Source organism: Aptenodytes patagonicus, chromosome 26 (genome assembly GCF_965638725.1).
Source record: "Aptenodytes patagonicus chromosome 26, bAptPat1.pri.cur, whole genome shotgun sequence".
NCBI classification, from domain to species: Eukaryota; Metazoa; Chordata; class Aves; order Sphenisciformes; family Spheniscidae; genus Aptenodytes; species Aptenodytes patagonicus.
The window spans coordinates 2,453,230-2,466,585 of record NC_134974.1 but is presented as its reverse complement, the minus strand read 5'-3'; the positions used below and the strand labels follow the sequence as shown (position 1 = coordinate 2,466,585).

At 56.9% G+C, this 13,356-nt stretch overlaps 2 protein-coding genes across 5 annotated transcripts; both read left to right on the top strand.

The window, feature by feature from the left end:
- The first annotated feature begins 16 nt into the window (after positions 1-16).
- LOC143171108 (cathepsin S-like) lies at positions 17-4,914 on the top strand. Of its 2 annotated transcripts, XM_076359872.1 has the most exons (9): positions 17-137; positions 359-374; positions 754-952; positions 1,189-1,311; positions 1,870-2,019; positions 2,094-2,318; positions 3,434-3,599; positions 3,843-3,945; positions 4,420-4,914. In XM_076359872.1, exons 3-9 carry the CDS (start codon positions 827-829, stop codon positions 4,517-4,519), a joined length of 993 nt encoding a protein of 330 aa, XP_076215987.1. In that variant the 5' UTR covers positions 17-137; positions 359-374; positions 754-826; the 3' UTR covers positions 4,520-4,914. The 2 variants fall into 2 exon arrangements, with proteins under 2 accessions (XP_076215987.1, XP_076215986.1); XM_076359871.1 differs by lacking the exon at positions 359-374.
- Positions 4,915-7,400: 2,486 nt separating this feature from the next.
- LOC143171246 (uncharacterized) lies at positions 7,401-11,663 on the top strand. Of its 3 annotated transcripts, none has more exons than XR_012997165.1 (6): positions 7,401-7,430; positions 8,560-8,669; positions 8,880-9,028; positions 9,436-10,043; positions 10,213-10,258; positions 10,590-11,663. XR_012997165.1 is itself a non-coding variant. In XM_076360081.1 (6 exons), exons 3-6 carry the CDS (start codon positions 9,579-9,581, stop codon positions 10,979-10,981), a joined length of 696 nt encoding a protein of 231 aa, XP_076216196.1. In that variant the 5' UTR covers positions 8,112-8,669; positions 8,880-9,028; positions 9,436-9,578; the 3' UTR covers positions 10,982-11,663. The 3 variants fall into 3 exon arrangements, 1 of the variants encoding a protein (XP_076216196.1); XR_012997164.1 differs by lacking the exon at positions 7,401-7,430 and having other exon boundaries at positions 8,112-8,669; positions 9,553-9,651; positions 9,859-10,043; XM_076360081.1 differs by lacking the exon at positions 7,401-7,430 and having other exon boundaries at positions 8,112-8,669; positions 9,436-9,651; positions 9,859-10,043.
- The last annotated feature ends 1,693 nt before the right edge of the window (positions 11,664-13,356 follow it).

Here is a 13,356-nt window from a genome sequence, read left to right as displayed (position 1 = left end):
TGCCGTGTGTCAGAGGTCCTGGGCGTCCCAGCAGTGGGGACGTGCTGGATTTGTCCCCGGCATCCCCCCTACCCCATACGGGCACACTGCCCGGGGAGCTGAAGGTCGGTACCCACCACCAGAAGAAGCCGTTTCAGGTATGTTGGGTGCTTTTGTATTTTAACACCCTTCTGGGAGGACTGAGCTTTGAGGAAGTAAAACTGAAGGAACAGTGTTTTTGTGTTGACTCTGGCTCCATCTTATCTCTAATCTCCCTCAAGCCCTCTCTGGGTAGTTGAATTGTTCATAGTAGCCCATCCTCAGGAGCTGGTGGACCTCAGCTGGATGAAAATAGGATTTTTTGTTTTTGCTTTTCAAGGTGCTGGAAAACACAGGTTTGTCAAAACAGCCACTTGACCAGGCGATGCGTAAGCCTCCTTTGGGGGAGGGTTTCTCGGGCAGGGTGGAACCGTGAGATGAGGCGCGTGTCTGGATTTGTCCCTGCATGTCGGTGTCCGCACGGGCAGGGGTTGGGTCCAGCAGACTTCTCTCCCCGAGGGAAGTTTCCGAGTCCTGGATGGGATTTCTCTTCCCATCTCGCAGGGGTTGAGGGTACGCAACAGGCGAGCAGGGCAGGTGCTTGTCTGGGCAGGCAGGACAGGAGCTGTTGGCATCACCCAGTGTAGAAACCCCGTGAAGGGCACGCCAGGGAGTCCAGGTCAGGGATGTCATCACCGTTCTGCCTCCCTTACCAAACCGGATTTGTCACTTAAGGGGTCAAGCACGGCTCCAGCTCTGAGCCCTCAGCTCCCAGGTCGATTCGACTCCCTGGTCCCGGCTGAGCGGGATGAAGCTGCTGGCTTCCATCGCCTTCCTGGCCGCGCTTGCGGTGGCACTGGGACACCCTGACCCTGCGCTGGACTGGCACTGGCAGCTCTGGAAGAAAACCTATGGCAAGGAGTACCGCCACGAGGTAGGGGCATCTTGGCGGGGTGGAGGTGGCTTGGGGGTGCCGATGTGGTGGGTGCTGCTCCAGCGTGACCATCCGCCGCATCACGCAGCGGGGAGAAGAGCCGACGGCGCTTCGAGGCACTGCTGGTTCCCAGGGGTGGTTTGGCAGGGGCTCCCGACAAGCTTTTGTGGGATAAAACGGGGTGAAACGGCTGCAGGGGCTGTTGCTGCACACCACGAGGCTGCGTTTGATTTCAGAAAGAGGAAGGGGACCGGCGCGCGACGTGGGAGAGGAACTTGCGGCTCGTGATGCTGCACAATCTGGAGCACTCGCTGGGGCTGCACTCCTACGAGCTGGGCATGAACCACCTGGGAGACATGGTAGGTGCCGGCTGTGCTGCTGAGAAGGGGCTTGTCTTTGTCTCTAATTACCCACGAGGTTGATTTAACAAGGAATTTAAGTGGGTCAGGGGTGGAAAAACTCCCAACCCTTCTCAGCCCATCCTCTTCTTGTGGACTCCAGCAGCCGTGGACAAACTGCTCAGACATTCCTGTGTTCAACCTACTGGCGTGAGGCAATCTGGTGTGAGGAAATGACTCCTCCTTAATGCAGCATTTGGGGTGCGCGGACCTGGTCCTGGTCATTATATATATTTGCAAATCACCCCTCTTCGATGTTCCAAGGTTGTAGTGTTGTTTAATGAAACATACCGGCTTCTAGGGATTTTTGGCGCTGGAGTTAAGCTTTGTATTTTCTTTTTCTTGCCCTTTCCAATGAATGGCTAGAAATTAAATGTAAAAAATAAAAAGCCCAGGACTCCACAAACCTGCTAACTCCTGCAGCTCAGACTGTTCAAGGGAAATCCACCTCCAACACACCCAGTGTAGGACTTACCAGAGACAAGGAGATCATGAGCCGGTGTTTTCTTTTCCCACCAGACCAGCGAGGAAGTGGCAGCTTTGTTAACTGGGCTGAACGTCGCTCCTCGGTCAAACCGGACCTCCACGTACCGACCACAGCCTGGCGGGAAAGTCCCGGACACGGTGGACTGGAGGGAGAAGGGATGCGTCACGGATGTGAAGAATCAGGTGCGAAGCTCCCTCTGTGCCTCTTCGTGTCTCGGTCCCGTGCTTGGTCTGAGCATCTCTGGGGCTTTTGCCAGGGCGCCTGTGGGTCGTGCTGGGCGTTCAGTGCCGTGGGAGCCCTCGAAGCCCAGGTGAAGCTGAAGACGGGGAAGCTGGTGTCCCTGAGCACCCAGAACCTCGTTGACTGCTCCATGATGTATGGGAACAAAGGCTGCAGTGGAGGTTTCATGACCTGTGCTTTCCAGTACATCATCGACAACCAGGGGATTGACTCAGACGATTCCTACCCCTACACAGCTCAGGTAGGCATCGGACCTAGACAGCACGTGAAATCTGCGGAACACACGAGCGTGGAAGCAACACGGCCATTCGTTCTGCTCTCCTGCGTAGACACCCTTCTCCTCCTCTCCCACTGATTTCCCTCTGTCTTGGTTTCTACCAGTCTCGTGTCATGTTCTCAGCCTTTGCAGCTGATTCTTTCAGACCCGGGGAAGGGACCTTTAGACTTTTTTTTTTCCTCATAGGTGAATGACTGGACTGGGAGCCAGAATTTCTGCATGTTTATTTCTGTCCTACATAAATTATGAGGCAATGTACTACACGGAAGGGAAAAATGTGACAGGAGTCCTGGGTCCTGTTCTCAGCTCTCTGTATTACTCCATCTTCTGTAGTTGAAAAATGGGATATTAATATTTCTACCATTTCAGTGGGCAGAGGTTTCCGGTGAACGACGTTCATACAATCGTTTTTTTAAAAGTTGCCTGTAACAGATGCTGTATGACTGCTGCAAGGTCGTAAGGAAAGAGCCATAAGAAAATAAAGATCCTAGTGCTGAGAGTCTTGATGGCCGGAGACAAGAGAGGCCCTGAAATGACCCGGTGTCTTGAAAACACGGCCTGTGGAAACAGGTCAAAGTAACAGCAGCTCAGTCCAAGAGAGAAAAGTGGAATACAAGTCTTCAAACATGCATAAGGCAGCTACAGAGACAAAAGATGCCGTTCTCTGTGTCCAGAGGGAGAATGAGAAGCCGTGGGCTTAATTTACAATAGAAGAAATTTAGGTTAAACATGACGAGGAGCCTTCTGATGGGATGGATGAGGAAGCAAGGACAGTTTCTCTAGGGAAGTGCTAGGAGTATTGTGATTGGAGGTTTCTAGAAAAAAAGGCAGCGAATTCTGTTGAAATGGTTTGGCCGCTCTCGGTGTGGGGAAGTGAGATAGACAAGATGGTCTCTTCGGGTCCTTCCAGCCATCTTTTCTGTAATCCTGTGTATAGAAAAATGGTGGTCAAAGAAAAGTGAAGAACGGGGTAGCACAGGGTAAAAGAGAGCTGATAGAAAACACGTACCTGAAAGTCTTGAGATGTTCCTGGTGAATTCTTCATGCTCCTCTTCTCAACCCCCCCTTGTTCCCACCAGAATGGCACATGTCGATACAATGCTTCCACACGAGCCGCCACTTGCTCCAAGTACGTTGAGCTCCCATACGCCGACGAAGCCGCCCTGAAAGATGCTGTAGCCAACATCGGACCAGTCTCTGTCGCCATTGACGCCACCCAGCCCACCTTCTTCTTGTACAGGTCAGGTATGTCCTTTTACCCTGGAGATCTTCTTCACAGCCTTCTGTGTCTCTCTGCACGTAAAGCTTATGAAGTTTGGTGGAATTTGGCAAGTTGGGGCTTAATTCCTGGATGAAGGCACCAATATGACAAAACCCTAAGGTAGCAGCGTTAGTGACTATGCTGCAGGTTGAATTCGGTCCCGCTGACGACTCAAAGATGAGGTCTTCTGGTCTGATGACACGCTTCCAAAACTCCTTTTCTTCCAGGTGTGTATGACGACCCCCGGTGCACACAGGAGGTGAATCACGGAGTGCTCGTGATCGGCTACGGCACCCTAAATGATAAGGATTACTGGCTTGTGAAAAACAGGTAGAGGCACGACCGTGTATCACCGAACTCGTTACCTATATGCTCACTATCTATAGGGGTAGGCTTCTCCTAGGCAACCTCCCACCGCTCAGGCTGACATCCTCACAATTCTGTAACGACCGGTATTTATACAGATGAGAGGGAGATCAGTTGGGTGCTTGTGCAGTGGGGGGTGTTGTAGAGTTGAAAGTTGGTATTGGTCCTTAAACTGTTCCCTAAGGGTTCACGCTTAGCCACGTCAAAGCATCCTAGCAGCGTGAAGGAACTGTAAATGCATTTAAAATACACTTACACCCGCCTTAAGTTCCCTTTATGTTGATGAGCGTTGTCATAACTTAATACGGGATTAGAAATCCCGTGAAGCAGTGAATGAAAACACTTCAAGGCTGTCATGTTGATAAAGCTGCCGCTTCACTTCCAGAAAAAGGAATTCAATTTTTCTCATGTCTGTCTGTCTGTTTCCGGTCCCAAAAGTTGGGGTGTGCGTTTTGGTGACGAGGGCTATATCCGCATGTCAAGAAACCACGCGAACCATTGCGGGATCGCCAGTTATGCCTCTTACCCGCTGATATAGACGGACCCTGCGCTTCAGAGAGGACTCCTGGGGCTGCAGTTAAACCACTGATGCTACGCTCGCACGGATCTACTGACTTCAAGAATCATTTTCTGGCTCTGTGGGCAAACTCCTTCCGTTAGGTCAGCCTGTCTTACAGGCTGGGAAGGAGTCCTTCACGTGGGAGGATTTTGGAGTATGATTTGCAGGCACCTAGTGACTTCTTTTGGGGGGAAGAAAGGGTTTCTTTCAGAGTAAAACTGCAATACCTACAGTTATAATGGGGACCATGTTTTCCTCTCTCCAGTTTCGCATTGAGTACTGCTACGATGACACAAATACTTTCTCTCTGTGTGACGTTGATGAGATCGCAGAATTTCTTTGAAAAATAAAAGATCGGTTTCACTGTCCAAAAATCCTATATTTGGTCTCTGGAGGCAGGAACGGGTGGCAGAGGGAATTCCGGCTGGTACTGTCTCACCTGGCAGAGCTCCCCCAGGTAAGGACCTCTCACAAAACCTCTCCACAAATGATGTTTCTCTCCAAACGATGCCTATGATTTGGGAAGGGAGGGTACAGACCATCGCACCGCTGCCAAAAGTGTTGGGGGGAGAAAGTAGCTGATGTCCCTGGTTTCACGTTGATGTAAGTTCTCACGATGATGATACCGAAAAATAAATGCTGTCGCTGGCGCTGCAGCTCCATCGCACCCACGCAACACAACCCATCATCAGGCACGGCGCTTGTTTCCGACAGGGGTGGCAAAACCCATTCTGAAAGAAAAAGGTTTTCACGTTAAACCTTTCGGTTGAGACTGCAAGCTCACCAACCCTTTTTCTTTTTCTGTGTTTACGGTAGGCTTTAAAAAGCGTCTCGTGGTTTGTTTCAGTGAAAAACGTAGAGAATCCCTTTTCTGTTTAGTTGGGCGCTGTGCTGGCCTGAGGTGGCACTGCCACCTTGGGGGCGACGGGGGAATTGAACGAGTCTCCGTCTGCAAGGTGACCCCGGAGAACGCTCACATCACCTATCGAAATTATCTCACAGTGGCCTTTGCAGGTGCGTTGGAGCTCTCCGGATAGGTTATTGTTGGGTTTTTTAAAACCCTTTTGCCAAAGCATTGCTCACTCTTAAAACCCTATCGACTGAAGACGTCTCCTTTCCAAGCGTGGAGATCTCTGTAGACCACTGAGCACCCACAGCTCCAGCTCTGTCCTTGGAAGGGGATCGAAAACCTTCATATCTTCAGCAAAAACATCAACCGGCGAAGAGCTGATGGGCCAAGACGCTCAGGCCACGAAGGAAAAAAAAAAAAATATTGTGACTTAACACAAACGTACGAACTGGAGGGTACTGGGGGCGTGGGGGGGGGGTTCTCACAGGTGCTGGGTGGGTATAGGTGGCACTGGGAGGGTCTTGAGTGGCTCTTGGGGGTCCTGAAGAGTTTTAGGGTGTACTTGGGTGCTCAGCAGGGTTACTGGGAGGTTCTGGGATGGTCTTGGGAGCTCTGGGGTGTTCTGGAGGCTTGGGGAGGGCTGGGGGGTGCTCCGAGGGCACTTGGAAGGTCCTCGAAGTCTTTGGAGGCTATGGGAGGGCTCTGGGAGTGTACTGGGGATATTGGGAGGGCCCTGGGGGCTCTGGTGGGTACCGGGAGGCTCTGGGAGGGTCTTGGAAGATACTGAGGGGCTCTGGAAGGGTCCAGGGGGGGCTCTGATGGGGGTGCTGGAGAAAGCTGAAGGGTCCTGGGTGGCTCTGTGGCGTACTAGGGGCTCTGGGAGGGTATCGGGGGGACTTTTGAGGGTAGTGGGGATCTGGGGAGGTACTGGGGGCACTAGAAGGGTCCTGGGGCTTTGGGTGGGTACTGGACGGTGCTGGGTGGGTCCCTCCTCAGGCTTTCTTTGCATCCCAGAGCACTCTTTTTGTCCTCTGTGCTAATTAGGATGCCCCTATTCAGTCCCTCGCCCTATGAGAACTGATGTTCTCTGCTCAGATCCCACCTGAGTTCCCCTTTTCCTCCCCAGGCTTGCTTTCGTCCCTGTAAGGGCCTTAGGACCCTCCGAGTTCCCTCACAAGTCATTCTCCGGCTTTCCTTGTGCCCCAGAGGACTCTGCGTGCCTGTTATTCCCTCTGGGATCCCTGCTTTGGTCTTTGAGCCCCTCTAGAACTTTTAACCCGAGTCCAAAACAGAGCCCAGGACTAACACGGACCCCCAGCTATGGCTCGGCCAGGACTGAAGGCTTTTTGCAGCAGTCACCTTCCCTTGGCAGCCCCTTCTCAGCCCCCAAACACTGGGGCTCTTCGCTTTCTCTCTCTCTCCGAAACCTAACCTTCAGCCTAAACCGAGACGGAGCCCAGGAAGGACGCGGACCTCCATCCATTGCTCCCACGCAAAAGCAGCCAGGACTAAAAGCTTCTGGCAGCCCTCACCTTTCCCTGTCAGCCCCTTCGCAGCCCCACAGACGTGGGGCTCTGCCCTTTCCCTCTCAAAAACCCCGGCCCGCGCCCCCAAACCCCAACCTGACCCTTGGGAAGGCTCCAGCGAAGGCCGGCAAAGATCCCAGGGCTCTCTGGAGGGCAGCAGGGCCCGTTATGGGCCCCAGCAAAGCCTGCTGAAGGCCTCGGGGCTCTCTGGCGGGCAGCAGGGCCCCTCGCGGGCCATGGCAAAGGAGTGTATTTTTTAATTAAAGGTGGCGTTTGCGGGCGCTTCTCCAGCAGGTCAACCCCTCTTCCCCCTGAGCGAAGGCCCAGGGCGGGAAGGAGGGTGGGGGCGCGCTCTGCGCATGCGCGGAGTCCCCCGGTGATGGGAGAAGAACTACATCTCCCAGCGTGCCTTGGGGCGGGGCGGGGCGGGGCTCGGTTCGCAGCGGCGATCGCTTCCGGTCACTGGGGACTTCCGGTGGCTGTGCCGGTGTCGCCGGGCAACGGGGCGGAGGCGGTGAGGGGCGGCCGGGGGGGTGAGGACAGGGCCTGGGGGGGGTGGGGGTGGTGAAGGCAGGGCCTGGGGGGGTGAAGGCAGGCCTGGGGGGGTGGTATGGGGGTCTTGGGTGAGTGGGGGCCGCGGGGATCCATAGGGAGGGGAGTGGGTTCTGTGGGGCGGGGGAGGGCCCGTGGAGGGGGGGAGCTGGGGGGGGGGGTGTGTGTGTGAGGGAGGGCCCGTGGAGGGGGGGAGCTGGGGGGGGGTGTGTGTGTGAGGGAGGGCCCGTGGAGGGGGGGAGCTGGGGGGGTGTCTGTGGGGCGGGGGAGGGCCCGTGGAGGGGGGGAGCTGGGGGGGGGTGTGTGTGTGAGGGAGGGCCCGTGGAGGGGGGGAGCTGGGGGGGTGTCTGTGGGGCGGGGGAGGGCCCGTGGAGGGGGGGAGCTGGGGGGTTCTGTGGGGCAGCGGGGGGCTGTGATGGGGCCAGAGGGGGGGGTTTCTGGAATAGAGGAGGTTTCTGGAGGGGGAGCCCTGAGAGGGGTCTGTGGGGGTCGGAGAGGTCCCGGGGGGGGGGGGGTGGGGGGTGTTTTGGGAGTGGGGACGTGGGGGACCGGGCAGAGTCTGCTGCTGAAGCTCTGGGGGGGGGGGGTCACTGAGCTGGGGACAACGCTGGTGTCGGGGCCCTGGGTCTCCTGCAGGCAGCAGTCGGTGAAAGCGGGGGGGTTCGTCGGTTTGCAGGGAGCCCTGCGGGCTGTGCGGGCGTGTGGGAGCCGCCTGGGGTGGAAACGCCGGCGTGGAAACTCTGGCAGGGGAATACCGAGGGTCCCCTGGCACAGAGGGTGGGGGCCCCGGCACCCCGGTGTGTACGGGCAGGGTATGGAATGAGAGCGCGGTGGCTGCGTCCTCTCAGTGAGGCAGGTCCGGAGGCGCTGGGCTCGGGGAAACGCGGGCAGGTGGCCCGAAGCAGGGAGTTACGGGGAGAGAAAGGCCGCCGGCGGGAGCTGGTGGTACCTCGGTGGCTGGGAATAAGAGCTCGCGCTTCCTGAGGGGAACAGGGCGTTTGATGGGGGGAAAGAAGCGGCTCTCTTGTGTCAGAGGTGGCCCAGGCAGCGGCGGGAAGCTGCCATCCTTCACCACGCCGCTTCGGTGACAGGAGAGAGACCTGTCGGGGCTTTGAAAAGGGAGGCGGCCATCTTCTCTTCTGCCGTGCCTGCCAACCTAAGCCGTTGCTGTGCCGTTACCTGTACGCCTTCCAGCAAGAAGGTAAGTATCTGAGGGGCAGCTGCAGACCTGTGTGGTGCCAGGGCCGTTTCTCCCTGCTCTGTGATATCCCTCATCAATATTGCTGCGGAGTACGCAGCTCTTCATGTCTCGCTGCACGCGAAGGCCTGAATTGTCTCATTTAGTTGTCCCGTTTGCGTTCTCTTTGCGATAAAATCATCAGGTGACTCTCCATTTTCTTTTTCCTTCCAGATGAGGCTCCCGGTTTGTGCTGCGTTTGCCCCGTTCTACGTGGCCCGCCGTGAGGAAGCGGCCAGGCTCCTGGCCTCCAAATCACTATTAAACGGATACGCTGTGGAGGACCGGACTCCGCAGTACATCATCGGCGCCGCTGGCTCCGGGTAAGCCTTATCTCGTACTCACCAGGAGGAAATCTCCGTGCGTGTGTGTGCGTCTGCAGGGTTCGAGGCCGTTTCTAGGCTCCGTGGCGTGCTGTTACCTTTCCTCCCCCTAAGTCTGAGCTCACCAGCAGCGCTTGAAGGTCCGATCCTGCGATTTGCCTTCCTGTTCCTTTGTCCCTGCTTTCGCCTTGTGGCCGCTCTAGCTGCGTGGCGTGGTTCCTCGTGTTCCGTCTTGTGATGTTCCCCTCCCCGTGCACACAGACGCTCCTTCTTGGCTTTGCGAGCTTTTCTGACCTCCAGTTTCCTGACTTTTTTCAGCTTCTCTCGGCTTCGCCTTCCTCTTTCTGCAGTCTCCTCGTAATACGCCTTGACTCTCCTCCCTGTCTCGGTGCCTTTTTGTGTTTCAGAAGTCAGCTCTTCCAGCTGTTGTCAGTATGGAGCTGCCGTCCCTCTGTGGCTCCGTCCCTCCGAGCAGAATACCAGGCCTGAGACTCTCCTCCTATCCCTTTCTTTGCTGAGTTTAGCGCCGCCTTAAATACGGAGCTGTCGAATGGTTCTTTACCCTCGGAGGATTTTGGCGTTGTCTCTGGGATGTTCAGTGTCAAGCGGCTCCAGATCGCTCGGTATCTTCTCATGTTTCGAAATTTCTCCCCTCCCAACGCTCGTTCTTACCCCTGAGCGTCCCGTAGCTCTGCTGTCTTCATCCGTTGTCGCTGAGATTCCAGCATGCCGGACCCTGGGCAGGGTGTTGTTGGGAAGGAGGAGCGGCTGGATCCGCCTCGGATGGGTCTGGGTGTCTGTAATTACAGAGGACTGGGATTTCTTGGCAGGACTGACTTTGCCACCTGCTTCGTTTCTCTTTACTTTGATGAAATGCGACTGTTTTCCTGAAGTTTCGGATCTCGGAGCGAGTGATGTGTCCCACGCTCTGATTCTGCGGCCTCCTGAAGCTGCTTACTTCAACTTCACCTCTGCTGCCGTTGCGTGCCCGGCACGGGAGGGCGGGCAGGCGCTGGTGAGCGATTTGGTTTGACGATTGTAGCCCCTGTCGGACATCAGCTCTGCCCGACCGTGCTCTTTAAGCTTGTTAGGAGATGATGCACGCCGCTGCACTCTTGCACTGCACGTGCTCTGTTGCAAGAAGGAAAGGTGGCGAATACCATCCTCCTCCTCCCCTTTTTTAGGCTGGTTCCACGAGTGCTCCTGGGCAGGGAGGAATCCTGGCTCAGCGTGAGTTTGACGGGAGGTTCTCGCCTCGCTTGGGGAGTACCTTTCAATGAATAATGGAAATGGCACTGCAGCGATCGCGCAGCCCGGCACAGCGCCCGTTTGTGGTGTGTCGGGTTTGCACTAGTCACCTGAAAAACCCCAGCGTGGATTGTAGTTAACCTGCGTCAGCCGTCCAGAAGAAAATATCACAGAAATCGCGGTTTCCATCCCCGCTACCTCTGTGAAGGAGCTGGCGCGGTGGGATTTGGGCTTTGCGGGTGGGAGATCTGATGGCTGTAACTCGGCTGCCCGTGGCTTGTTCTGAATTCTTTCTGACAATGTCTCCTTCCAGCTGGACCGGGCAGCTTTCGGCGTGATGACTCTGCCCTCCGTCTGGCTGCTGCTGCTGTGGGACTTGAGCAAGAGAAAATAGGACACCCGCAAGACCGAGAAGTGAGCAAAGCCAAACGCCACCGGCGCCCCAGAGCTCAGGGGAGAGCAAACGTTAACCCACCCAGAACTGCAGCTGCGTCTGGATCAGCAACAGTCTGCAAAAGCACCGCCTGGGCTACGCTTCAGCCCTGTCGCTTCAACGGCAGCGGCGTGTTGCCTTCTCCCTTAGAAAAAAGAAGAAAAAAACGCCGAAAAGCCCACGGCCAAACCCCCTTGTCCACGTATTCGGAGCGGGGTCCCCTTGCTCTGTTGCGGACGAGGGCCGGCGAAGCTGCGGCGCGAATGCGTTGACGCCCAGCGGAGCTTATTTGTGGGGGCGCGGCTCTGCAGCCCTTCTGGCAGCCGTGCTGCCTCCCGGACCCCGTTCGGCCGAGTGGACCTCTGCCTGCTGCCCTCTTCTCGAACCCTGTAAATCTTGGGGAGGGGGGGCAGGGGGGCCCTCCTCCAGGTGCTGCCCGCCTTGCCGAAACACCTCTGGGAAGGAGCTCTACCTGGTGCTGATAACAAACCTCCTTTTGTCCGAGGCTTGCTAGCGCTCCTTCTTTGCTAGGTGGGGCGTGGGAAGCCCCCCCTGTATTTCAGTGAGCCGTTAATTGCTGCGTCTCCGGTTGTTTGGGGTTTTGGGTTGTTGTTTTGTTGTTGTGGTTCCCCCCCCCCCCCGGTTGCTCTGTTGAGGTGTGTTGAGGAACTTGAAGGCTTTGTAATAAAACAACCACCACGAAAAAAGCCGGCTTTTCTTTTACCGGGAGGTCCTGGAGACACCCGGCTGCCTCCAAGAGCAGCTGAAGGGCGTACGGTCAGGAAAACAAATCAGCGCGCTGCTCCATCAGTAGAATAAGTGGAAGAACGAGAGCAGGGGGGACACGTGGGGAGCAGAAATCGCTTTGCCGGGTTCGTTCCTCTGTTCTCCGAGGGGCTGGTACCTCGCACCGGCTTTCCCGACAGCCCCAAGCCCTGGGATAAGGTTTTTCTTCACCGCCGTAAATAAATCACGCTGTGGCTGCCTGTCGGGCATGGATTTCTGCTTTTTCTCTGGAGGAAGCAGCGGCACAGCGATGACTTGGCTCGGGGGGACCCACGCGTGGCGAGAGGTGGTTGATTTCTGCCCCGAGATTCGGGCGAGGGCTCCGTGGTGGCCCCGTTACAGCCCGGCCTGGCCGCGCGTTGGACCCCGCTCGCCAGCACGGTGGTGGCAGCCGAGAATTTTGTGTTGGTGGATAGAAATCCCGGTCCGTGCCGGAGTGAACACTGTGTCTTTGTTACCAGAACAATGTTTCCAAGCCGGGATTCCTCACCCCCTCGCCCCAACCTTCGCTGCCACCGGTTGCACCCTTTGTTTCGCCCGACGAGTGTCGCAACCGGCAGGATTAGGGAGACGGTCGCCCTTTGACGCTCAAGAAACTCTCCGAAGGGTGCAGGGGCTTTGCGCTAACAGGTCTGACTGGTGCCGCCCGCTCGGATGTGCCCGGCAGCGGAGATTTCCTCGCCAGGCTGAGAGGTAAGGCTGCTCCCGCCGCAAAACGGCGCCTGCCTGTTTTGGCAGCCGCCCCCGCCTGCGCCCTCGGGGTCTGCAGGCGGAAAAGGGCGAGGGTAACTAATGCCCGTTACCAGCGGCGCTCTGGTTTGGGCTTTTGAGGGCAGGCTGGGGAGGTTTTGATGGGAGACTGATGTAAAGAGGAGTTGTCTGTGTTGTATCTTTAACGGTAGCGCTCTCCTTCGAGCCCTGAATCGTGCTAGCGCTAGAAACGCTGGTCGTGGACGTGTCTGGTGCTGGTGTATCACGGTAGAGCTTCAGAGCTGGAGCCGTCGGCTAGCCCCGAGGCTAGCATTAGCCGGGACGAGAGCCCCGAGGACACCCTGGTCCTCCTGCGCCCCGGCACCCTGGTGAAGAGGGTTCCAGAAAACCCTTGGAAATATTTATAGCATTTTGCTGTCTCGGGTCCTCCTTGCCTGCAGAGCCTCGGCTGCTTGAAAACCAGGAGCCGAAATGGCTGCTGAGCTCCCCGCACAGCCCCAAAACCGGCGCGTGAGCTGGGGAAGGGCCGGTTCCCTCATCCCGAGCCCGGGATAGCAGTCCAGCTAAAATCCTGACCGTTTCGGAAAGAACTTCGGAGCTTGTTCCGCAGCCCGGCCGCTGCGGTTTCTCTCCCCGCGGGGCAGGGCAGGGCACAACCGAGCTGTGCCAGCGCTGGACCCGGCTGCTGCGGGTAGGCGTCACCTCCTGGCGCCGCTCTCCCGAAAGCTGCTCAAAGGTCCCCGGTGCCACCTGTTTATTTAAAACAAACAAGTTCCTCGCAGGCCGTATCTTTAGCCCGAGGAATATCGAGCAGAGAGACAGTGCCACGGGGCAGGCTGGCTCCGGGGTGGGGGGACCGAGGACGTGCCTGCGGCGGCGCAGCCCGGCCCATGCGCGGCGAGAGGGCATTTATTTATTTTCCTTCCCCCCCCCCCCCCCGTTCTGAACGGGCGCTTCATGTGACAGCGGCGCCGGGACGCCTCGAACAAAGGCTGCGGGAGCTTTTCAAAACCTCCGGGCCACTTCTGGCAGACGGGGATTAAACGCGCCGGGGGTGTTTATCGCTCGCAGGTGCCTCTCGCGCGGGAACGGCTCGCTCCGTCTGCGGCTGCTCCGTTTCACGGTGGCTTTTCCCGGGAAATGAAATCCC